Genomic DNA, 27,108 nt, shown 5'->3' with positions numbered 1-27,108 from the left:
TCTATCTCCCACCTAGGGCAGCCTAATGTTTGGCTAGTATACCAAACCCTTATGATCTTGTATATGTTGTATGTTACACATATGCTTCCTGCACAGGAAGTAGGGCATAAAAGTGACATATAGATGCAGTTACCCAGAACTGAATTGCCCCAGTAGAGAACAGCCTGCACAGGACAAAGGAGTCCATGCACATCCAGAAGGAGAAAATGCAGAAGAAAAAGGGGAGACCCTCACTTAGAAGGGAATCCAAAATAAAAACCAGAAAAAAAGAGTGGGTTGAAGGGAATGAGTGAATACTGCAACAGTGCAGAAAAGGACATCTACTGTTATAGTAAGATTTTACACAACAGGACTATGTCCTTCTAAATCACTGTTGCAGTATTCACCATAGCTAGAGTAAAAAAGCTCAAGATATAGAATGAGAAGTGGAAGGCTGATAAAAACCCTTAACATACTCAAACAATGTGGTTCTAGCTCTGCTCCTAGAAACCATAATCAACTTATAAGCATAGGAAAGGTATGCACTGAAGACCAAGTAGCAGCTTCAAGGATGGAATTGTTGTCGAAACCCTTGAAGAAAGCACCAGCACCCTAGCGGATGAGTTCCGACAGAAATAGACAAAGATTTACCAAGAAAAGAATAGCAAAAAAGAAATGGCTTTCAATATCCAGGAGGAGATGGCTTGCTTAGAAGCAGCCAAACCCAGTGTCATGGGATGAAAGGAAACAAAAAGCCGGTCAGAGTTACAAATGGCCATAGTTTTATCCATATAGTGCCTGAGCTGTCTGTGCAAATCTAGGGTATGCAAGACCCTCTCAGTACAGACTGAGGAGAATGGGAAAAAGGAATGGAGTTGTATTGACTGATTCAAGGACAACTCATGTACTACCTTGGGCATAAAAGAAGGATTAGAACGAAGGGACATCCTGTCTCTGTGAAAAACCAAAAGAGCAGGAATGGCCATAATATTCTAGAGCTCAGAAACTGCTCTGAGCAGAAGTAAGAGCCAGCAACAAGACAGTCTTCCAGGTACAATATTGCAAGGAAATAGAATCTGCAGGTTCAAAAGGAGCCTGAGTCAATTTTTCCAAAACAAAACTAAGGTCCCAAGAAGGAAGAATAGGTTTCCTTGGAGGCCAAAGATGCAGGACACCTTTAAGAGATTGTTTGACTTCAAAATGTGAAGCCAATGGAGGATTCAAGGGACGATGAGCAGAAATGGCTGAAAAAAGAGCCTTCACAGAAGAATAGGCCAAGCCAGAGTGGAGCAAGTCACACAAACAGGAGAGGACCAAAGGGATCGCCACTAAAAAGGGTCCTGGTTACAAGCATGGCACCAGACAGAAAATCTTTTCCTTTTGGACATTATAGGATTTTCTGGTTGAGTGTTTCCTTGTCTCCTGTAAAACCTTGAGCACATCCTCTGAAAAGAGGTGCCTGAAAGGGATCAAAACCCTGTCACCCACAATGTCAGTTTGAGTGGACAAGTTAGGATGGATGAGAGAGACACCTTGTCCTGTGTGAAGAGGTCCAGCTGGTGAGGCCACTTGTGGTGATTGCTTCTAGCCAGATGCATTAAGAGGGGGGAACAAATGCTTTTTTGGCCAAAAGGGAGTCACTAGCAAGATTTTTTGGGAGTCCATCTAAATCTTCTGCAAGACTCTTGGAAGTAGTAGAAGTAGAGGGAAAGCATAAAAAAGTCCACTTCCAAGGAAAAGAAAGGCCATCTGTCTTCCACACCACATGGCATGGCCCTCCATAATAGAAAAGAGGGAGCTGCTTGTTCAGAGGGAAGGCAGAAAGATCTACCTGAGGAATACCCCTCCAATGGGCAATGTCCAGAAACAAATCTCTGTGAAGCATCCATTCATAAGCCTGCATTTTGGACCTGCTCAAAGAGTCTACCACTAGATTGTGCTCTGAAGGAATGTATACTCCCTGAAGAGTTAACTGATAGCTGAGACCCACCTTCCAAGCCTGAAGAACCATTTTGCAGAGGAGGTAAGATTTTGTGCCCCCCCCCCCCCCGGGCTAGTTGACACACCACAATACTGTAGTGTTGTCTGTCTATACCTTCAAGAGGCCTGGAGAGAACATGGGTGAAAAGCTTAGAGGGGTATAATCAGAGTTTTCATCTCTTTGATATTAATATGGTCTGACTTCTGATATGGGGGGGCCTGAACTTTCAGGTGACCACATGAAGCCCCCCTACCCTATGTCTGAGGCATTGGTGAATGGTTCTTGAGAAGGGACTAGAAGCTGAAAGGGACAGGCCTGTGTTGAGAGCAAACTGTTGCAATCTACCACTTAAATTCCTTTATAGACAAAGGAGAGGTACACTGAAATCCAGTGTGTGGCAATGCTGCAGCCAAACCAACTTGAGGTACCACTGAAGCTTCTGCCTATGCAGTCTGTCATGACTGAGCATTGAAATAGAAGAGGACATGAATCCCAGGGCTCAAAGAAACTCTCTGGCTGGATTGGCAGTCAGAGGAAGAAGGGACTGTAAGAAGGCCGCCAATGGCAAACCCTTTGAAAGTGGAAAATAGGCCAACATTAGCACTGTCTAGATCCTGCATCTCAGATGCATGTGATCCAGCGAGGGAATCAGAATGGACTTTTGGAAGTTGAACCCCTGACTTTCAAGAAGAGAGAGTGAACTCCAGATCCTGTAAGAGGCAACTGGGAGAAGGTGCCTGAAGCCACAGGTCATCTAGATAAGGAAAAATCTGAATGCCTTGGAACCAGCAGAATGCAATCACATGAGCTAGGCATTTTGTGAAAACCTTTGGGGTAGTAGAGAGGCCAAAGGGCAAAGCAGAGAATTGAAAATGAGAGACGAAACAGAGAAATGTAAAAACATCCTGAAAAGATGGTGAATAGGAATAAGAAGGTAAGCATTCTTCAGTTCCAAAGACAGCAGTAAAGCCTGGGGTAGTAAAAGAGGAAACATGGTTTGAGGAGTAGTCATCTGAAAAGAGGGGACCTTGAGAAAGGTATTGAGCAGGGAGAGATCCAGAATAGGTCTTCAAGTGCCCTCTTTTTGGGGAACCAGGAACATCCTGGAATAAAAACCCTTTCCCACTTGGGAAGGGGGAACAAGCTGAATGGTTCCTTGCTTCACCAGGGACTCTAGTACCTCTGTGAAATGAGGAAGTTGCTCTAGAGGAGGTTGAGGAATCCTTGAAAAAGTGGGGAGAAACTTCCATACCATGAAGTAACCATGACAGATGATAGAAAGAACCCAAGAATCTGAAGTGATGAGAAGCCAATTTGGACGACAAATGGAAAGCAGAAGGTATAAGGGAACCTGGTCCAAGAGTGGGAGGTGGGAATTGTCAAAGAGAAGCAGGGCTTATCAGAAAAAACAGGCTTCTGTGCCACAGAGTTTTGAGAAGCCTTAGCAGAGGAGGCTCGCCTACAACCCTTCCTTCCTTTGGAGTCCTGATGGGGCTGCCTGAAGACAAAAGCAGATCTAGAATGATAATTCCTCTGGAACTTAGAAGAGACAGAAATATGTTTAAGGTTCTGCAAGGCTTTTCCTTTCTCTTGAAGAGACTTAAACAGGTCAGCAGCAGTGGTCCCAAAAATATGTTTATAATCCAAGGGAGCATCCAACAACTTGTCCTTAATGTCCTCTGGCAAAGACTGGAGATGAGACCAAGACTAACACCTCCTGACAGACCCAAAAGCCACAGCCCTGGAAGGGGCATCAGCAGCATCACAGCTACACTTGATAGAGTCATGAGCTACTTGAGAACAGAACCTAAAAAAGATAAAGCAGAGGATTTGCCATCAGAATCAGAAAAGGCAGAGATAACCTGACAAGCCTGAGCAACCAAGGCCAGAGCATACCCAGTCATGTGGATCTGGTAATAAATAGCTGTAAAGGCCAAAGTAGAAGCAGTGTAAAACTTCTTACCGATCCACTCCATTGCCCTACTAACTTATCAGAAGGCACAACTTTGGAAGAGGGCAAGAGCTCGGAAGGTTTTGTCAGAAGAGACTGACACCACAGCCGGATCAGTAGAAAGACACTTAAAAATTGAAAATTCACTGAGTCCTTATAGAACCTATCAGGTTTCTTAAGTGTCTAACAAGGCAGCCAATACAGAAGATACTGCAGATGGTTTAGAAATATCCACCTGAAGCAACTCATAATATCTCCTGTGAATATCAAACATTTGAAAAGAATCACACTTAAAGTATTCCATCATCCTAGCAATTTAGGAATTGTTTCCCCAAAGGACAATTCCTCAAAACGAGACTCAGGGTTAATATACTCCTCTTCATCAGAACCATAAGCCAAAGGTGAAGCCATATGTGAAGAATAAGACAAGGATTGGCCGTTTAGAAGAGGTTAAAAGTCCAAGGAGGAGCAGACACTGAAACCCTTTGAGGAGACTTCACGGCCATCAAGGCAGAAAACAAGCCCGGGTAAACTCTTGCCATTTCCTTTGAGGATCCTTGGGATGAATTGAAACAAGCTTCTTTTGTCTATTCTGCTGGCCTCTAATGGGGTCATGCAGAGGAATCTGATGTAGACGCCAAATGGCCTACAGAGCTATTACCCACTTCTAGAGGCACATCTGGTGGAGGCTGGACAGCTAAAGAATCCAACCAAGATTTCTTGGATTTCTTCTTACCTAGCAGGAGTATCTCTGGGTTAATGGATTATGCCATGTTACTCTGGGCTACTTGTTAAAGCTGCTGGTTTTCAAGATAAATGGCCAGGGAAGACAAATGGCTTCTGAATGTCTTAGCGTAAATGCCTTACATATACTACAAGAGGTACGGTTGTGGGAAGCACCCAAACAAAAGACACACTTTTCATGACAATCCTTAAAGGGAATCTGCCTCCCACACTGATATTTTCCCTTCTTGTATGACATGAACTCTAGGAAAGCAAAATAAAGTACAAGACCAAAGAAAAGAAAAAAAAAAACACCCCCAGCGGGGCATTTATCTGATGGCTAGGTATTCAGCACAGCAACAAGGCATTCAGACCAATGGGCTTTAATAGCATTCGGACTGGTGGCAAAGAAGTTCTGAGTAACTGCATCTGGTCATCACTTTTACTGCACATACAAGATCATAAGGCTTTGCTATACTGGCCAAACGTTGGGCTACCCTATGAGGGAGATCCCTATTGTAATAAGTAGTGTAACAGTGATATAGAAGGACACCAGTAAGTATAGACTGTGTGTTAAAACAAAGCTTACTATTTTTAAACAGTGAAATAACTAATAAACTGTAGCATTACCCCCTACCAAATCTGCATGTTGGAATGACAAATGCAATAAGCATTGTAATAAGCACAGGATGATTGAAGTGTCATACAGGTAATTGCAATGACTACTTGAAAAAAACTATGGTCAGATAAAAATAGTTTTAGAAATTAGAAATATTATGGACTTAATACTGGGAAAATTGGTTGACATTACTTATACCTCTGGTATATGGGAAGAGAAATGTTTTATTTAAAAAAAATGCATGCTTTACAGGCTATTTTCTCCTCATTTTAATCATCACAACAGCTGATGTGTTGTGACAGAGTTGCTTTTTTATATTTTTTCATTGAAATATGTTAATAATTCATCTGTATTATTCAATGTAAGGACATTCTTTGGGGTGGCACAGTGCTGCAATAGATAAGAGTGGTCACCTCACAGCAAAATTGCTGATCTTGGCCTGTATTCTGACTGCTGTGATTTGACCCTATAGGACAAGAATATTTTCATATAGTATAAAGGAAAAATACTTTTCATACTGGGGAATGCTGTCCATAAATAGTGACTCTATTCTAATAAATAATTTAATAAATTTGTTTCAAAATGGCTTCATAGATACTTTAGAGAAACTGTTGTACAACCATACAGCTATGAAACTATATACAGTAAGTTGTTACACTATGACTTTCATAGTAGAGATATAGTATACTACAGTTAAAAAGGATGACAAGAATTAGGAATGTTTACAAGCTACATTGTGCCATTTTGTAAGATCTGTACTGTATATGGGGTAACATTTATAACTGAATGCAGTAATTGTGTAATAAGATGGCATGATTTGAACAGGCAGGAAAATGTCCGAGCTGGTGTGATTTTATTTGAAAAGGATATCAGTAATGAAATATGCCTTCACATATACTTAAATGACTATTTGTTTTGTATTTTAGGCTGGATCTGCACAGTAAAGAAGATGCTCTATCCATTGAAGATGCTGTCAGACACTTTGCTGAAGCCACAGTTGTTCTTAAGGGGATCAAATGTTTCATAACAAAACTGGAAATGCTTCTACTGGTACCTGTAAGGATACTCAAGGCACTGCTTGACTGTTCCACTGTGCAGTGTACACAGAATTGGAATGTGACATGGCATCATAATTACTGACTAAAAGAATGAAATGCTTTCCACTGATAATGAGTCTGTGCTTGTACTGAACTGAGTATCACCTGTAGAATAAGATGGCTCACAATAAGATGGCTCACCCAGGTATGGAGATTCCAGCTGAGGTACAAATGACAAGTCAACATTTTAAAATGTAGCCATCGTGAGCTGCCATTGCAAACCAAATAAGTGCCTCTTTATAGGCTGTAACATAGTGTTCGCTCTCACTTCAGCCTATAGATCTACTTCTAGCCAAGGCTTATTGAATGGCCAGTATTTATAGTCAAGTTGCATATTATGCAGTGCGGTCTTGCACAGGAAGTGAGAACACACAGCTAAGTGGTGTATATGAGCATATAATCATATGCAAATAGAGAAACGCAATCTAATGAGTGTATTAGGAAATGCAAATAAGGAGCACCAAAATTAGGTAGCAATTCTGAATTATCAAGCAGGAAATCATACAATCAGTTGTGTTAAAGACAAAAAGCAAGCCCAAACTTTGAGAGCAGAATCAGGTGATAATGTTCGGAGCAGTAATTTTGCTAAGTACAGCAGCAATGACTTTATCTTAGTAGTGTCAGTTCTCGCTACATGTCTGCAGCAGGCAGTACAAGTGAAATGACACAGACACAGAATTACATCATATCAGATAACAAACCTGCAGTTCCGGATGGCTGTCTGTAAGGTGACTGTGACATCATTCAGACATTAGTTGACCTGCATGGCTCACAGACTGGATCTGGAGGAATGTGTTGACTTCCCGTACTAGTGGATACTGTTACTATTCTAGCTACAAGGACCTTTCAAAGACAAAACAGGTAAATTGGGCATTTCATAAGCATCAGCCACTAGAATGCTCTAGATAAATTGCTGATACAAGGGTGAGCATGTGTGTTTCCCCAAAACAGCAGGGGAGAGAACCACAACCATGTGTGTCTTTTATGACAACACCTGCCTCCCCTAAGTAATGAAAGCATAGACTGTACATGTGACATGTGATATTTTATTTTCCATTTGTTTATTGTGTTAGTCCGACTGGACACAAGGTGACCGTTTTCAATGGAGGCACAGGAGAAAAGCTCCAGACACATAGTGAAAAATTATAAAAAAGTAATAAAAATAAAAAATTATATAAACATAGCTATTCTGTGCAAAAAGCATAGAACATATAAAAAGAGTAAAATCAGAGTTTTACAAATGATGCAGCATACAGTGGTTAGAATATTGAGAAACAGTTAGACAAGATATTAAACAAACTATTGCTTGAACATAAATTCAAAAAGAAGTTTCCATAGCCAAACAAGGTCATAAACTAGAAATCATAACTATAAATGTGGCCTAAACACATGCTTTGCAGTACTATGCACTAAGTGAAACTGTACAGTACACCTGTGATCTAGAGATGTTGAACTTATTTTGCATTAGCAAAAATCTTCAACAGTATATGAAGTCTGAAACCGAAATGTCAGCCATTATTTTCTGTCTTAATTTCTGCATGATTTGCCAGAAAACAACAATTTTATGAGAAACAGTTTGCAAAAATCTGGACATTTTTCAATGTGGCGGCAATGTGGTTCTCAAGTCACCAAAGCAGTACATTTGAGAGCTTACTTGTCTGATGCGCTGGTATAAAGGCAGCATTGCTGCAACTGGGACATTGGGAGGCATACCCACTGTAACAGTGTGCTTGTGTGTATGTCTGACATTATTCTGTCTGCGTGTGTGTGTGTGTGTGTGTGTGTGTGTGTGTGATCGAGAGAGAGTGAAAGTGATTTTGTGCAAGTTGAATGTGTGTATGAATGCAGGAAAGACTGTGTGTGTGAGAGATTGAGAGAGACCGAGAGCCAGTGACATAGCTTTGGGGTGGGGAAGGGGGGTATGCCCTGGGCGGCACTTTTGGGACTGTCGCATTGTTTTTTTTTTTTTTAATTAAAACTAATCTGTTTTTAAACTTTTTTAAGAATGGTCCCATACCTTGTTCTTCCAAGTCCTGTCACTTCTGTGAGTGCTGTTCTTCCACACAATTTTAAAGTACATCTGTTCCAAGTAGCTGCTCAAATTTGTTTTGCCGGTTCCAAATAAGGGAGAGTTGATTTCTTATTACTGCTTGTATTTGTCTTTTTGCTGCCCTTGCTGGTTCTTATTGCTGCAGTGGCGTAGCTAGAGTCTATGGGCACATTATCATGATGTCTCTGAATTTATTACATTCATAATTATTATGCAGGGGAGGTTTTATTTCAAAGAATAATGTTGAAAATGAAAGATATTTGCGGCAGATACCTGGTTCTGTAATTATGAGCCATTAGCAGAGAATACTTTGTTTCCACTAGAAATTTTCTACTTGGACATGGAGCGATATGTACAGTGGGGTGAAGGAGAAGGTTGTCACAGGAAAATTGTTGTCAGAAGCCACAATCAGCTGGTGAGGTTGGTGCAGGAGTTCAGTACTGTCATTGCTAGATGAAAACATGAAGATGTATTTTCATAAATGAATGGTAATACTGCATTTGTGGTGACAGAGAAAGCGCTGAATCAGTGTTTTGGTGATTTAACTGGAACCTGTAGAGGGCTGCTGCTTGTCTTTATAACAAGTCGTTTGTTATAGTTTTTGAACAGAAGCTTTTTTTCCAATTTGAGGAGGGGGCAAATTCCAGGAACTACACAGGACTCCAAATGATTTAGAGTATGTGGAGAAAATAATTTGAGTATATGAGGCGAAATGTGAACCTTTAATAGAATGTGAAAGAGAAAGGTCGCAGTTAAGGATTGATAGTAACCAAAAATGCTATGACTTTATAACAAAGGAGCAATTAAGGTGAGTAAAGTACTCAGCATACCTCTCAACTTCTTAATACAAGAAATCAGGACAAACATAAGGGGGAATCAAAGTCCCAAAAATAGGTAAAGATTTTAAATACTGCACTTTCAAACTTACAAAGTTGCTAGAGTAATAGGTTTTGCATTACTGGTTCTTATTGCTCTACTCCTGCCACTCTTCATTTTGCTGGTTCTTATTGCTGAACTCTTGCTCTGTGTGTGTGTGTGTGTGTGTGTGTGTGTGTGTGTGTGTGTGTGTGTGTGTGTGTGTGTGTGTGTGTGTGTCTTTTTGTTGCCCTAGAAATTTGGCATAATATTTCTTATGGTTATGTTTGCTTAATTTTATGACTGGATGTAACAGGTTGTTGTTGCATATTTATACTGTAAGAAGCAAATGAGTATATTTGTAGGCAACTTACCCAAATCTGATTTCCCTTCACTGATTCTATTTAAGTATTATACTTATGTATAATATTGTATATGTATAATATGTATAATGTGTGTATTATCTTAAGCTCTGAGACTGTAGGATTTCACAGTAATTCACACATTCTGTCACAAATATATGCCAGTAGTTGTTAGCCATAACATTAAAGTGCTAAGGTGGCAACTTTTTTGTATAGATGGCATACTTTTTAAAAGTTACCAACTCGCACTTGCCCACAAACTAATAAACCAACCACTAAAAGTCCCATCCCTCCAGAATCTACTCCAACCCTACATAACCACGAGACCACTAAGATCCAGCCACAAAAACCTCCTACAAGAGCCATTAACTCTGCTGTGTGTGTGTGTATATATATATATATATATATATATAATCTATACACACGCATTATATAATGTGTCTGTGCCTTTCATTGCGTCAGTTGCACAAAATGTTGAAAGCATGTGCTACCATATGTTTAGTCAAAATCTCAGAATTTCGACAAATGGTAGTAGCTTGTTTTACAAGATAGTGATACATTGGGGAGTGGGTTTTAGCCCTTTCCCACTGTAGTGTAATCTCAGAGTTGGTGTATATAGTTATCAGGGGTGGTGGGGTGCAGGGGTGCTTACCCCCTGCATAAACATTTCTAGAAGTTCTTCTTTTTGTGTTTTATGCCATTTTGTTTCAACCTTTTTGGGTTGATTGTGTAGGGGACAACCATTTGTTTAATCAACACCACAATGATAGGAAACAATATAATGCATACATGCATATATACACATATATGTAGAGAGAAAAAATACAAACCAAGAGTCCTCTCCCCACAAAAAAGAGCACCCTGCTTTCCCCTTGTGTTCCTACCATGTGTTCCTCTGCCTCCTGTCCCCTATTTTATACTTTCGTGTAATCCCCTTTCCATTCCTTTCATGGAGCCAGTAAGTTGTCTAGCTAGCCGAATACCACTTGAGTGGTCTTCACTTGCTTTATGTTGTTCCTTTGATAGAAGTAGTATCAACTTAGCCTACTTGCAATATCTGTTGTACACCTCATACACGTTCTCAGTAAGGTCATGTAAGAGAGCACTTCATCCCATTTATGCAGGAACATTTAATTGCTTGTATCTTTAGAATGGTGATAGTACAAATTGGAAGCACAAATATGGGTCTCTGAGAAGGCAAGTATCATTCTGGTTGTCATATCTGTTGTAGAATGTTGTGTGAACATTTTTTTTGTATTTGTCTTGACAACCCTTCATGATATGGTAATGTAACTTTGTAGACCCCTTTTTAGCAAGGTGGTACATATAGCTGCACTTACAAAGGGTCAATATCATATGAAGAAAGATCTGAGCTGCAACGTTCTGAAGTTATATATCATCACAGATGCACAATGCTTGTGTAGAAACACTTGAAGAAGTGCAAATATATCATTAACTTCTTTTTTTTTAGGATTCATATTAATTAACAAAATGTTCAAGCACAATCTGTCCATGCATGTTAGCTACACTACTTAGTTCAGTATGAAAATAAACAGAAGTTGCTTGAATGTGTGTGTATTTCTGTAGGGGTCACAGAACAGTTGGAGGACATTATGTACATGCCTATGGTGTTGATCATAACTTGTGCAATACTATGATCTTATTTGGTGAGGCACTCAACTAAGCAGTATTTCATAGCATTAAAATGTATCATGGAATCTTTCACATGTGAAAATTCTATGCACTGAGACTTGAGCCATCCATGATCAACATCTTTATCTTGTATTTTGGTCCCAGTACTAAACAGACCATCAAGCCCCAATTGCCTTCCTGTAGGGCCACTTATCCTTCCATTCCCACCAGCTTTTAGCAGCCATTGGGGTCCTCTGCTGTCTAGAGGACTGGCCTTTTTACAACACTTTAGGCTGTCAACAGAGGGCAGCAGCAGGAGGGTTATGCTCATGGTTTTGCAAGTTATATATATTTTTTTATGTTCTACCACTTGTTCCTCATGCAAATGAGAATTACTGTAGAGAGCTTGCTGTCCTGGGCTCAGGACATATCCAAATATGTGTCAATACATGCACATTTCCTGAAAAGAAGTTTATGCACTCCCTTACAGACTTGTGCTTTCTGTGTCCAGTTGATGTTCTTTGTGTTTCACTGTTGCAGTCATCACATTTGGGTTATCCCTGCCAAGGTAGCCCCTCGGCCAGCCTGAATACCAGAGACTTAGTATTTCTGCATTTGTTGCTGTCACGTGAAGACTGATGCCAGGTCATCAGTGGTATAAAGGAAGGCAACCAATGCCATTACATCAATATTTCTTGCCTTTGAGCCCGAAGCAGTTTGCATGAGTGATGGTCGGCCACTACCTGAGTTTTATTTCCGAATTGAAGATGAAGTCTTCGAAAGCTAAGTACCCCATTGGGAATCCTTTTTTCTCGCACTAACCGATGTCAGAAAAAGTTAATAATTTTCTCGCCTGTGGAAAGCAAATACCACACCAGGACTTCCACTCTTACTGCGTCACTTGTCTAGGCCCAGACCACGATGTCCCTCGTCAGTTCTGTGCTTTGTTTAATGCCAGAACTATTCGTCGTCTGGCCCATATTGTAGCCAGATATTTCCGATTACAGTCCTTGAATTCTGATATGGCTGCCGTAAGCCATCCGACAGTAGATCTTCCAAAAAAATGTAAAGATAAAGACAGAGACAGACCACACAGGACCAAACCTTCTGACGATGCTACCACCAAGCTGGTCATCAGTCCTCTGGAATTTAATGAGGTGCTTCCGCAGCCCCTGATGCCCACTTCATTTAATTTGCAGGCAGCTACTGAGACCCTTTCGGAGTCCAGTATGCTGCAGAACTCTTCTACATCTATGGTCGTCTATACCTTGGATGGGTCCAGAGTTACTGTGCAGGCACAGGCTTCCGAGGAAGTCCTTCACAACACCGAATCCAGACATAAATCAACACCTTCTTTCACGGCTACCGTTCTTTCTAAAACCAAGTTCTTATGCCCAGGGGTCGAACTACCCCCAAGAAACTGACTACCAGCCATTCTCTGGCACCTGCCTCCTTGCCTCAGTCACAAATGCTTAAAATGGCAGAAGACCTTATCATGCTGATTAGGGGGAGCCAAGCCACTCCCTCAAAAAGGAAAAGAGATCTGTCTCCAGTAGTTTTGTCTGAACAAGAGTCAGATGAATCCGATGCATCTGACTATGAAGACATGCAGTCCCTCTCTGCATATGAGGCTTCTGATGCAGAGGAATCTATTCCTTCAGCCTCTCCCCCAGAGGATTTTTCCTTTGGGGAAACCCTGCATACTTTAAGGGAGCATTTCAAATGGGAGAGTCAAGACTACCCACAGTCTAAAAAGAGACTCAGAGAGTTCCTGGACCTTCCACAGCACAGGCCCTTATCCATCCCCCCAGTCCTAGATGTGGTGGATTGATGCCTTCCTTGAATCCAGCTTGACTCCAGACACCCTCCCTCCTGCTCCCAGAAAACCAGACAAGTACTACAGAGTCCCTGACTCTCACAAATATCTTTTTAAAAACCCAACAGCGGACCCTGAGGTCATTACTCAAGGCCCAAAAGGGGTTAAAGCTACTTCAGCTAAGAATCCCCCCCCAGACAGGGATTCCAGAGCTCTGGACAGATGGGGTAAAAAAGTATACACCTCAGCTACTCTTGCTAGCAGGACACTAAATTGTCAGTTCCATGTGCTTAAATATCAGCAACATACCTTGGAACTCCTTAAATAAAAAATTTCCTCCTTTCCTACATGGGCAGAATCTTAAGATTTACAGGAGTTAATGCACTCTGCCGGTCAAGTAACTAAGCACACTTTGCACTGCAGTTTTGACACCCTAGAAGTTTCTTGCAGGGCAGCAGTCAATGGTTCTGTCAGAAGACATGCATGGCTTAAGAAACAACCCCTGCCAGACCATGTCAAATCAAAATTGTTGGATGCACTCTTTCACAGATAACGTATTTGGTACTAAAGCAGAAGAGGTGTTAAAAAGATGGAAGAAAAAGCAAAATCTATGCAGACTGTTAAAGATTTCTTACAGGTACAGCCCCCCTAGGTTCAGCAGGCATTTTACTTCCAAGCAATGGTCCTTTCCTGCACGTAGTAAACAGGGTCAGCCTAGGCCCCATTGAAGCAGACCAAAACAGCAGTCCCAGGGGTTGCAGAAATATAAGCAGTAGACTGCCTCCCCTTCAAAACCAGGGAGTTCTGAGCCACCCCCTTATGGTAAAAACACACAATGACTCACCCCTCCCGACCTCTGCCCACCATCACATACCCCTAGGAGGAAAACTCTCCTTTCACTCAAGCACCTGGGCCCCCATTACCAAGGACCAATGGGTTCTGAACAATGTGTCTCAGGCGTACAAATTCTCCTTCCACACCCTTCCAACCCCAAAAGAGTTCCCATATCTACCACCACATCAGTGGGTAGAGGCTCAAAAGAAAATCCATACCCTGCTCTCCTTGGGAGTAGTAGAACACTTTCATGCAGAGCAGATAGGCCAAGGCTTCTACTCCAGACTTTTTCTGGTACCCAGAAAAGAGGGCACCTGGCATGATCTATCCATTCTAAACACCTTCCTGATGATCCCAAAATTCAAAATGCTCACCCTCCAGCAGCTGCTATCCATTCTCTCCAAGGACGCTTGGCTAACCACCCTGGACCTAAAAGAGGCCTACCTCCACATTCCCATCAGGGAGTCCTGCAGAAAATATCTTTGCTTCAGGGAAGGATCTCAACACTTTCAGTTCACTGTGCTTCCCTTTGGCTTATCTACTGCTCCCAGAGTTTTCACAAAATGCCTGGCTCTGGCCAATGCTTTTTGCAGACAAAGAAATATTCAAATTTGCTCCTACTTAGATGATTGCCTTATTCAGGCAGACAGCCAGGAAAAGCTGCTCAAAGACCTGTCCTTTGTAAAGGACCTACTAACCTCCTTAGGGTACCCAATCAGCAAAAAGAAATCCAAACAGGTACAAACCAAAAGGATAATCTTCCTGGGAGCAAGTCTGGACACAGCAACCCAGATTGCATGCCTAACACCAGAGAAACAAAGTTCCCTATCAGCTTACTTCTCTCAACTGGCCACCAGACCCCATCTTTCTGCATGGGAAATCCTGCAAGCCCTGGGGTTCATGGCATCTTACATACTCCTTATTCCATATGCCAGACTGCATATGAGGAAACTCAAAGGTACCCAAAGAGCCTTTGGTGTCAACACTCTCAAGATCTGGCAACTCTTTTACCTATTATTTCTTGCCTGTGGAAGGAATATCTTTGGTGGGCAACATCCTGCTTCCACAACAAGGGACTGCCCTTCTCCCCACACCCTGCCACCCAGACCCTCACAACAAATGCATCAGACTGTGCTTGGGATGCACACCTGGACAGCAGGTGCATACAGGGCCAATGGGACCCCCAGCAACTCCCCCTGCACATCAGTCAAAAAGAGATGATGGCTGTGTAGTAGGCCTTGATAGCTTTCTAACCCCTACTCTCTCACCCCTACTCTCTCCAGGAGTTCCCCTGATCAGGACAGACAACACCACAGTGATGTGGTACATCAACAAGCAGGGAGGGACTCACTCCTACCCGCTGTGCAGGATACCCATGACCCTTTGATTTACAGCCTCTTCCATGCAACTACACCTGTTAGCACAATACCTGCCAGGCTCTCTCAACTCCCTGGCAGACAAATTAAACAGATATCTTTTGGACTCCCATGAGTGGCAGCTCAACAGAAACACCTTCTTACCAATAACTCAGAAATAGGAAACCCCGGAGGTTGAAATCTTTGCCTCTCACACCAACCATCAGCACAGCAAATTCTGCACCAGGGAGCATCACTGCATGGCATGGAAAGTGGATACCCTGTCCTTCCCCTGGGTAAACCTCTTGGCCTCTGCCTTTCCTCACCTACCTCTCATTTCCAATGTACTGATCAAAATAAGGGAGGAAAAACCAAGGGCCATTCTCATAGCTCCAGACTGGCCCAGACAGCACTGGTACCTCTTGCTGCACAGCCTGTCTTCACTGCCCCCATGGAATCTTCCTCAGATTCCCAACATCCTAACCCAGAGGGAAGGGGAATTCATGTATCCCCAATTGCAGACACTCAATTTGGCAGCTTGGCTTATATCCTGACCCATGACCAATCTGCCATCCTCAGTAAACAGGTTCTGGATGTTATCCAAGAAGCCAGATACCCTAGTACCAGAAAGTCTTATGCAGATAAATGGAAACGGTTCTGCACCTGGATCCAGGCTAAGGGGGCCAATACGGCACAGCCCTCCATCCCTCTCATCCTGAATTACTTAGCTTCTCTACTACACAGTGGTCTCTCTTTCTCCTCTATAAAAATTCATGCCTCTGCTATTTCAGCTCATTTTCCCACTGAGCAGCCTCTTTTTTTACACCCTCTGATCAAGCAGTTCCTCAGAGGGGCTAACAACTTGAGGCCTCCCAGAAGGGCACCAACACCAGCTTGGGACTGTAACTTTGTCTTGGAAAAGCTCACCCTGCATCCTTTTGAAATAGCTTCTTTTGCAGAGCTAAAATTTCTCTCCTGGAAGACAGCCTTCCTCCTGGCCATCACTTCCGCCAGGAGAGTCTCTGAGCTGCAAGCATTCATGGCAATGGAACCCTTCATCATCTTAGACAGGGTATCCCTCAGAAATAATCCATCCTTCATGCCCAATGTGGCTTTCAACCAATCCATCCATTTGCCCACCCTCTTTCCTAACTCTCAAAACAAGGGGGAAAGGATTCTGCACTCTCTAGATGTGCACAGACAGCTCAGATACTATCTGGAAAGGACTAAACCCTTCAGAAAATCTAATCAACTGCTGGTTAGCATTGCTTCAGGGGCAGAGGGCAAAGCCATCTCCAAGCAAACCATTTCCAAATGGATAGCACACTGCATCCATTTCTGCTACAAACAGCATGGCAAGCCTCCCCCCAAGGGGGTCAGGACACACTCCACCAGAGCAGCCTCCACCTCTGCAGCTTTCCTCAGAGGAGACCCAACCAGGGACATCCTGGGGGCTGCCACCTGGACATCTGTTCACATCTTTACCAAACATTACCACCTGCCTTTGTTTTCCAAATCCAGGGCAGGTTGTGTCTATGCAGTGTTGCAGGGCATGCTAGCCAGCCCCTAGCTTCCTTGACTGCCTCCACCCATTTCCTCAGCTTTGGGAATCTACCCAAATGTGATGACTGCAACAGTTACACACAAAGAACATAGTATAGTTGTGTACACTTACCATAAATGTAGATGTTCAAGTGTATTCACTGTTGCAGTCCTGGTTTCCCTCCCTCCTTCCTCCTTTTTCTTTTTGTTACCTTTCTTCCTTGTTGTTCTCCTTTCCTTACAATGGGTTCTGCCACCAGAGCCTGGCCTCCTATTTTGGGGGTTCCTGACTGGTTAGGGCAAGAAAAACTGATGTAGTGGCATCGGCTGTCTTCCTTTATATCACTGATGACCTGATGTCAGTCTTCAAGTGACAGCAACAGATGCAGAAATACTAAGTCTCTGGTATTCAGGCTGGCCGAGGGCTACCCTGGCAGGGATAACCCAAATGTGATGACTGCAACAGTGAAGACACTCGAACATCTACATTTATGGTAAGTGTACACAACTGTACTTTTGTCATACAGCACTGCAGATGCGAGATATTATCACCTTCCATCCCCCAAGATGGACTCACCACTCAGACTCGGAATTCCTGTGTGCTTATGTCAGTGATTGATTCTGGAGTGACACACTTTTGGAATTTGTCATAAAATGCAGTATTTCTCTGAACAAGACACATCTTGCTCTACTAAGCTGTGTGCTACTCTGTATGGGTAGTTTGCACAAAAAGGTGTTCTGTAGCAGAAGAGTTCCTGATAACATGCATAGTACTAAAGGCATAATTTTCTCACTGCCATTACATACCTCAGACCACACAGGGTGTATAATGTAGACTTTTCACTTCTGCTTGAAAGGAGAAAAGTTATTGGGAAAACTGTAGCAATTCTCTGTGTGTTGCCTTAATCCTTTTAAGAAGGGATATGAACACAAGGGTTTAAACCCACAAACCTGCAGTTCCCCTTCTTCCATCCTTTGTATATCCTTTCAATACCCCTGGCCTACACTTACTCAGCCAACTAAACAGCGAGCAACATCAGCCCCTCACAAAAAGTACATCATTACAAGAGAGGAAGTGTAATAATGCACACTCTACAGCTTCCTGTAAGTGCTGTAACATATATACTAGTGTGCAGTTTTACTTAAGTCTGCATCTGCCTCTGAAATGGCAAGGAGTTTTACATGAAAGCAAGGTTTCTTCAGCCTTTTTATCTCTCTTTTTTATTAATTAGCTGTGACCTGTATCTGGGCATGCCTCTTCATGGTTATGTGGGCAAGTGTGGCTTAGGGAATATGTAGAAAGACTAGATGAGTGCAGAGATACAAAGGAAGGGATATTATTCCCCTAATGTTCTATTTACTTCTTTTGATTGTTTGAAATTAACTTTGCCTTCTACACTAAAGTAGTTTTTGTTCATAGTTCTACCACTAAACATCCTTCTTTACGTTCTAATTCAATGGACATAATTAGCCAAAAGTTTACTTTGCTGAAAGTCAAAAAACAAAATTAAGTCTTTCCTCTTGGAACATTGCCCCTCTAAACCTCCATGCAGAAGATACCTTGTTGTTCCTACTTTATTTTAATCAACCCTAAAATCACTGCATGTCAGGGAAAAGAGCAATGTTCCCAGGTATGGCATTTTTAAGTAAAGCATTTACAAGGATCATTTCACACTAATGTGCAACAACCTTTGCTTGCATCAGCTTCCACATCTGTGCTTATATTAAGATTTATACGAGTTTCCTAAAATTAGGAAGGTTCACAGTTTTTAAAAATCATCTTTTTTTGCCCTTACCTCAAGGTGCAGTGGGAGGCATGTTGTCTGTTGAGTTGCATTCGTTTCATTGAAATGGGTGTTAGCTGCTTTGTTTAGCTGATTCCAATTCATCAAAAGGTCTGCAGTGTAAAGAGCGAGACTGATGAACAATTGGTAGAGGTATTTCTTGTTTCCCCAGCGGTCGTGTGCTCTTAGAGTTAGTTTATTGAGATACATTGAGATATATGGGGGCCTTGCCCCACTACAAAAAAAAAACTATTTTGCTTTATTTTTGATAAATTTCATGGTATGGCTCATTGATATGTTTTTTCACTGGAATGAATGCCAGTGAGCAATCCATCAGTGTTTAATGATACTCTCATTGCAGTCAACACAGAAGTGATAAGAATGTACTTAGGGCATGTAAGGAGTAAAGCCCCCACAAGGGTGGTACAGGGGGTGCATCCCTCATGAATAAAAGATATTTAATAAACAGACTTTCAAATTGTTAGGACTTGCATTTGTTGTCCTCGCAATTTTGATAGTTAGTGAGACTCTTTGTCAAATAGACTTATAGTTTTATATATATATATATATATATATATATATATATATATATGTATATATATAAAGAGAGAGAAATGCTTGTATTGTTATATAACATCAAAGAATGCCAGTTTAAAAGATATTAAAGCCTACCTAGTTTTTCCATAGTGAGTTGTATCTTTTGGCTTTTCCCGGTTAGGGGTCGCCACAGCGGAACTCCGATCCGCTAATGATTGGCAGTAGATTTTTATGTACCGACTTGCCAGGCCTGATGCACAACCTTCAATGAAGGTATGCCCATTCACGCATAGAAGACGCTTTAGCTGAGAATCGAACAGGACGTCTTACTGTGAGGCGACAACGCTACCACAGCACCACCACCGCAGCCATAGTGTGCCAACTAATAAACCTTGGTTACCACTTCTGTACAATATTTCTTTGAGCATCATTTATCCAATGTTCACTTTTATGAATATGACTAGTTTTAGTTTGCTATGTTTCCAGGCTGCATATGTTCCATTTAAATAATAAACTGGAAAATTATAGTTATGTTTTATTTATTTGCTTATTTTACATTTGTTGACCAGGAAGGTCCAGCTGGGCACAAAAACCCTCTCCAGTTAGAGAAAGTTTTGTAATCTAAATTAAAATGCATGCCTTAAATTTATCTCCCCTTCTCCCACAGCTACCTTTCATGTATAAACTGATCCCATTTTTAATGATCTCTTAATTTGCCATCTACCCACCTACTGCTTACTAGTGAGAGTAGTGAGCATTGTACAGTCTATCTAATGCTAGACGAGTGGTTTTCAGCTCTGAAAGTGTAATTTTATTGGCCATTTGGGGCTGATTTATATCCCTTTCAACTTTCTGGCTTAAAAACGCATGTTTGTGTGATTTTGCACATTGCGCAGCACCTTGGGGTTAAGGTTAAACTATTCCCAGTGCTAGAAAGTCTGCTCTTCAAATTTTCCCTTAGAAATAGCTGGTTTCTCAGTAGTAGTACTAAAATCTGAATCCATGTGACTAGCACTTGATCTATAACCTGCAGCATAGCTGGCCTTAGGCATAGGCCAACTAGGCAGCTGCCTAGGGCGCCACTCTAGCAGGGGCACTTTTCCAGTATTTATTTGGTATAGCTAGACCAGGATGGGGGCACTGGGTGGTATGAGGGGTAGCCGTGGAGCCCTTTTGCCTAGGGCACCAGTTGACCTAAGGCCACTCCTGACCTCCAGGAAAGCACTAGGAAGCCTTAAACTGATAAAAGCACTCAACTCTCCTTGTATATAAGGAGAAAGTAATCATAGGCACTAAACAGCCTGTAATTGCAAAGTACCTTGCCAAGGTAAGGGAAAACAGCTCTTATACTCTAAAAAAGAAATACCGAACCAGGCATGTCCAAGGGTTAGCTTTTGATGATTTCTCCAGTCCACTTGGTGAATCTCGGCATATTGGGGCAATGCAGCAATTGCCTCTTGTACACAGACAACTCTCCTCCTACCACCCAACACTGCAACCTGCGAGAGATGCATTTACATAGCCAAACTAGAAGCAAATCCCAAGATTGTGCTAGACAGTCAAGAGGAGAAGGTTAACACTTGCACTATACCGCAAGCAACACATAGACCTTCAAAACTCACATCACAAACACCCTCACATGGAAACACTAAACCCACATATGCGGAGGCCCTTAACATTAACCTGCCCAAGCAACAAGGACCTCCAAAGCTGATATGCAAACAAACACCAATCACAACCAAAGTAACACATAGGTCAAAACACCAGTGTGCCACCCAACAACAGCCCCTAAGGCAAGACAACGTACCCAGCACCTTAGTCATAGATGACTGCATAGTCAGGCACACTGATGTCCCACTCAGCTGGCTGGACAAGGAGAAAATTACCGTCAGCTGCCTGTCAGGAGCCAGGATCCGCCACATAATGCATGCACTCAGGTCACTCCACAACAAGTACAAATATGACTCTGTCATTGTCCATGTTGGTGTGAATGACTTGAGACGTACCTCCCTGGACTACATGAAAAGAGACATGGAAGAGCTCTTGGATCATGTGGCTGAGGCAGGTATGACCCTACCCCTGAGTAGCATCCTGCCTTTTCCCAGAATTATACCACAGTATGAAGATAAAATGACTGACTTCAACAATTGGCTAAGTTTCTGGAGTCATTCAAAGGGGATCCAGTGTCTGTCTGCCTGGGACGACATGATCAACAAACCATGATGCTTTGCCAGAGATGGTCTACACCTGTCGCCCCCTGGGATTCAGGTTACTGGCTAAGGCTCTTACCTCCCCCATAGTGCCTTTTTTTGGCAAAACTCAAATGACAAAACTACCACCGTAACAGATAAAAACACGCAAAATCTGAAGGTTATGCTACTCAGTGCTAGAAGTCTAAACCTCAAAATGCACTCTTGCGAGGCACTCCTAAAAATGGAGAACATCGATATCTGTGCAGTAACCGATACCTAGTTCAAGGCTCCAGAGACCACCCCTGCAATACCAGGCTACAACTCTTACCACACTTTTCGGCCACCAGACCAGGACTGAAACATTAAAGGTGGTGGAGTGTCCATATTCACCAAGGATATTCGCACCTCCATTTTAGTTCCCCAACACAATGTGTCTAAAATATTACAGGTGCAACTAACACTTGGTAAGACTGCAATCCATATTGTAGCTAGATACAGATCCCCCACCATACCCCAAGATTCTCACTACACCTTTCTAAACATACTGGAAAATTATTAAGATACAACCTAACACCCTAATACTGGGTAATTTCAACTATTCTGCCATTAATTGGGAAAACTACTCTGGTACCAACACCTTTGCCCAATGGTTCTTGGAATTCATAAATTCCAATGCCCTGGATCAACTAATCCATAGTCCCACCAGGGTCTCAAATATCCTTGACCTGGTCATTACCAACATGGGAGATCGATGCTCTACACCAGCGGTCACCCCCTCGTTGGTCAGGTCTGACTATAAGCTAATCACCCTTGATGTCCATATCCCACCCCCACCCCCCTAGTAGGGAAACTTCCATAAAAAACTTCACCAAAGCCAACTTCATGCTACTCAAGTCAGAAGTGACAAACCTCATGACACCCATGCAAACGGGAACGGAAAGTTCGACTGCCGAATCCTACACTTAAGGCACTGTACGAGCCTATCCACTCGTGCATAAATCGTGCCATTCCAAATAGAACCAAGATGCTCTCCTCCAAAAAAAGGAAGCCAATCTGGTGGTCCCCTGCCATAAACAAGTTATACAACAGAATGAAGAAACTTTTACAGAAAAACGGAAAATCCCAGGATACAAAAAACTCCTTTACCAGCCTCAGTAAGAAGCTGAGATCCTTCATAAAATTCTCAAAAGTTAGCTATGAAAATAAAATTGCCAAAGATTCTAAGGACAACCACAAGGCATTCTATAGTTATGTCAAGAATCTAAATGGCAATACTCAGATATGCTCTGTATTACAACAGAATGGCACTAAATATACTGATCCCATGGATATTGCCAATATCCTACCAGATCGATTCAGTACCAATTTCACACCCCTGTCACCCACTAAAGGGCCCATCTCAATACCAAAAGATTGCCAAATGCTGGTAACCACAGCCACACAGGTAAAAAATGCACTCTCCAAAGCTAAGAATACAGCATCCATGGGACCAGATGACATCCCGGGCTGTGTAGTACATGAACTACAAAATGAACTGGCACCTCACCTAAGTGTCACATTTAATCATAGCCTCACCTCAGGTTTCGTGCCCAATGAGTGGTGCACAGCTACAGTTATCCCACTCCACAAAGGGGGGTCCACCTTGGACCCTGAGAACTGTTGTCCCATCAGACTAATGAGCCTGATCTGCAAAGGCATGGAACGCATTATCATGGAACTTATAAACAAAGACATTGGCAACCTTCAAACACTGGACCCCACCCATTTTGGTTTCGTGAAGGGCCAGTGTTGTCTCCTCAACCTGATTGACTTTTTTGAATCAGTCTCCAGAGCTGTAGATGAGGGTAAGATGGTCCACACAGCCTATCTGGACCTTGCCAAGGCCTTTGACACCATCCCCCACTCTGGAATCATAGATAAACTTACTAAGCTGGGCATTAATCCCTACGTCACTCAATGGATCGCAAGCTGGCTTACTGACAGAACCCACACTGTAAAAGTAACCAACTCCAAATCCAGCTTGAGACAAGTGGAGTACCTCAGGGTTCAGTCCTAGGACCGCTCTTGTTTGGCATCTACTTCTCCGAAGTACAGGCCACCACCAAGGGACTCTGGCTAACAAAATTTGCAGATGACTGCAAACTGGGAGCCATTATTGAATCCCCAAATAATCTGGATATCCTACAGAAGGGCCTTACAGAGACGGATGCTTGGTGCCAGAGCCATGGGCTCAAGCTCAATGCCAAGAAATGTATAGTTATCCCCTTTGGGAAAAACCATGTGCCCATGAATTACCACATAAGTGGCAGTACACCAACCACAGAAAGTGTGATAAGGACTTAGGGACACAGGTGGACAGTGGTCTAACCTTCGATAACCACATCGCCACAACAGTCTGGAAATCCTTCTGTGTGGCACATCTCATTACTAAGGGCTTTTCATCCAGGAAAAAGAAGGTCATTGTGCCACTGTACTCATCCCTCATTAGACCCATTATAGAGTATAATGCCCTATTTTGTATGTACCTCACAAGACATCTGCAGCAGTTGGAAAGGCCGCAGAAATACCTCACTAAAAGAATCACAGGCCTAAACCAGATGCCCTATGCTGACCGTCTAAAAAAAATTCCAGCTCTAGTCTTTCACATATCGTCTACTCAGCGGCAATCTCTGCTTAACATACAAGGCCATGTCAAACCCAGAGCTGTTGGACATGCTACACTTAAAGAAATCCCAATCCCTCAGAGCCATACGCTCTGGGGATCTAAACCTGGTCATCACAATAAACAAAACATGCTGGAGGGATAGATTCCTGTCCCAGAGACTCCCCATTCTCTGGAATAGACTGCCCATACATGTCAAGTAGAGCACCTCTTTGGCCCTCTTCAGAAGGAACCTTGACGACTTGATGGGAGATAGGAAATTCACCCCAGGGATCACGTCAGTCGGCCTACTAGACAGGGGTCCAGGGAAGTAAAATTCCTGGGATAAAATAGCCGGGGAATTGTTATGGCTAGGCTTGTATAGGCCCTAAGGCCGATAGCCTAGTATCAGCCTATGAACCAATGTGTCTTCTCTTTTCTTTCTTACTAGTTCAAGGAAATATGAAATACATAAAATAAAGTTTTGAGTATCCTCCTCCACAGTTCTTTTCTTATTCACTAACATGCCAGTAACCATGCTCTAGACTCCTCAAACAATGTGATTTCTTTCTCTTTAGGGACATAGTTCTTAAGCTATGTTCTCACCAAAGGTTTGTAGAGTGGCAGTGCAACATTTCTGTTTCTTGGTTCACGGTTAGAGTTCAGTCCTAACATATTACTTGCCTTGGATACAGCATTTTAAATGTGTGCCCTGTGATTCATTTCTGAAATCAACCATCCCTAGATCCTTTTCTTGCTGCATGTTTTAATACATCTCCAGCTGATTAACTAATGTCAGGATTATTGCATCCCATACAAAATACTTTACATTTCCAACCCTAACTCTTAACTGCTATCAATGCAGCCTTTTCCTTTAACTCTTTTATATTGTTTGGAATATGTTTTCCTGCATCCTCTTCTGTTCCATATAGTTTAGCAATATCTGCAAAAAAAATGCTACCACTGTCAACACCCATACTTATGTCAAATACATTTTTATATAATGATATATTTATGTAGTTTGGTGCTTCTGATGTTACTGTTTTTTGCTTCTTGGCTGAACTTTAACAATCAAATATTTGTTACTGGAGCCAGCCAAACAGTGCCAAGCAAATCCTATGTAATTTTCAGAAGCAAGAAGTAAATTAGATACACTTATTAAACCTGCCTTCTGCAGAGATCTTATCTTCCTAATGAACCAACTATTGTACAAACTGCAGACTGTCCTAAAATAACAACAAACAGTCCGGCCGTGGCATCTTTTTCTTTCAACATAAAAAAATAGTTTAAATGTACGTGCTTTAGGGATTCAGGATAAGATAATCTTGCTCGTTATAAAGTATGCTTATAGCACACCTACTCACTGCTGTTGACACATAAGTTCTCATTTCATCTGTAATATAATTTCTCTTTCTGCAAACAATAAACTTTTGGAAATAGTCACTACTGACATTCACTTTGTTCTAATGTCATATGCAAACCTATGTTGTATGATTATGATATATCTTTTGTAAATGCTTTCTTTGTTATCTTTTTTCTTTGTAGTTGTATTTTCCAGTTGATCTGGGTTATTCCTGAAAAGTGTACTATACCAGCCCATGCAACTTCACAAATAAATGAATAAATGAAAGCACGCATACACTTGCACTGTTATTTTCCTGTTAAAGGACTAGTCTCTTTAGTTTTCAATTCAGTTTAACCAATTAATGTGTAACATAATCATGAAATGCTGGCTTACTCAGAGCATTACCCTTTTAATGTTATTTTTTTCCTTTATTTTTCAGGTTACGCTTGGCAAAGATGAGGGAAGCTGAAGTCGCTATGGGACAGTCAGGTCAGATTCCTTTTGCTTTTAAACTAAGCTCCAGCTAATAATAGACCAAATGTGATTAAGTGTTTGTGCAGTACATGGGCAGAATGAGCAGTTATATCCATGTAGTACACCAAATACATCTGTGTAGTACATTAGTCAAGTTACTAGATCTAGAATTGTAATATGTGAACTATATGTATGTATGTTTGTCTAGTACTTGATGTACCTCAGAAGCAGGTTTAAGAAAAATAGCCCTAGCTAAAAACATCACGTTCTTCATTAGACCAGTGTTCTAGTATTATTGACTTATGGAATGTATCCTGCCAAGGATACTGTCTGTCTGGCCACTCTACAAAGACTTAGGCACATTTCTCTTGTGCTGGATGTCTGACCTTCCTCCTATGCATGAAACTATGTGTAGGTACTTAAGGGATGTACAGGCACAACAATCCTCACAATTTTCTTGCTGCCAGTCTGTGAATGAAGAGTTTGCCTGCATCACGGTCTGTCAGCCTTATGGTTTGTTACAGCTGCAGCATTTCTGGGCAGCTAAGTGCTATATTGCGCATCCTTTCTCTCTTCCTTTTACGTTTATGAGAAATATTCTACCTTTCATGTCAGCTAACAAAAGGGGAGTGTGACTGTATTAGACAGAACTGTTGTAAGGTAAACATTCTAAGGGTCTTTATTTTCTTAAACCCTGAACATAATTACAAAGAGTGTTCCATCTGCCAGTCATTCATATCCTAGGCTACTTGTAGTTGTCTACTTTCTTTGAAACTCTACAATGAAAATAAACATGTTCAAGCACTGGCTAGTGTTAGGATGTCATTTGAGTCATCAGCCACCATTTGCCTGAGAAGAAAACTAAAAAGTTAAAGGAAGAGACCAAGTTACTCGATAAGTCTGCGTCTTTTAGTCTGTTAGAATCAGATGTATCTGCTGAGGTACTTGATCAGCCCTCAGACCATCCTGCTACCATACCTGCTCCTGCTGTCATGACCCCTAAGGGGGCTGACATGCCACAGGGTTTCAGCAAGTCCAAAATGACAGACTAGATGGCCAGTGTGGCCATGAAGGGAGAACTAAGACTGATCCTTTCTAAGCGAACTGAGGAAATCCCTCATATTCTTGTCTGAGAAAACATCCCAGAGATCCTAATGGAGGTACGTCTATGGTCTGCTCCTCCTCATTCTGTGTCCTTTGAGACTGCTAAGAAAAGTAGACAAAAGACCAAATGTATCTACTCTCCAGCTACTCCAGCTCCTTCACCTAGGGTCTCACAGCAGGAGTGATTCAATTTCTCTTAGTGGCTTTGCAGCCCCCGCAATTTACTTCTCCTGTT

General features: G+C 42.0%; 1 protein-coding gene across 1 annotated transcript in view; it reads left to right on the top strand.

Moving 5' to 3' along the window:
• ACAP1 (ArfGAP with coiled-coil, ankyrin repeat and PH domains 1) overlaps positions 1-27,108 on the top strand; it is a 1,330,515-nt gene that overhangs the window by 1,245,137 nt on the left and 58,270 nt on the right. The window contains exon 22 of the mRNA XM_044077032.1: positions 25,735-25,784. Coding sequence (XP_043932967.1) covers positions 25,735-25,784 — 50 coding nt within the window. The remainder of the gene's footprint in view (positions 1-25,734; positions 25,785-27,108) is intronic.

The sequence above is a fragment of the Protopterus annectens genome, chromosome 7.part0, assembly GCF_019279795.1.
Source record: "Protopterus annectens isolate FY-2018-M chromosome 7.part0, PAN1.0, whole genome shotgun sequence".
Lineage (NCBI taxonomy): Eukaryota > Metazoa > Chordata > Ceratodontiformes > Protopteridae > Protopterus > Protopterus annectens.
Note: the sequence above shows the minus strand (reverse complement) of the source record. Positions and strands in the feature narration are given on the sequence as shown.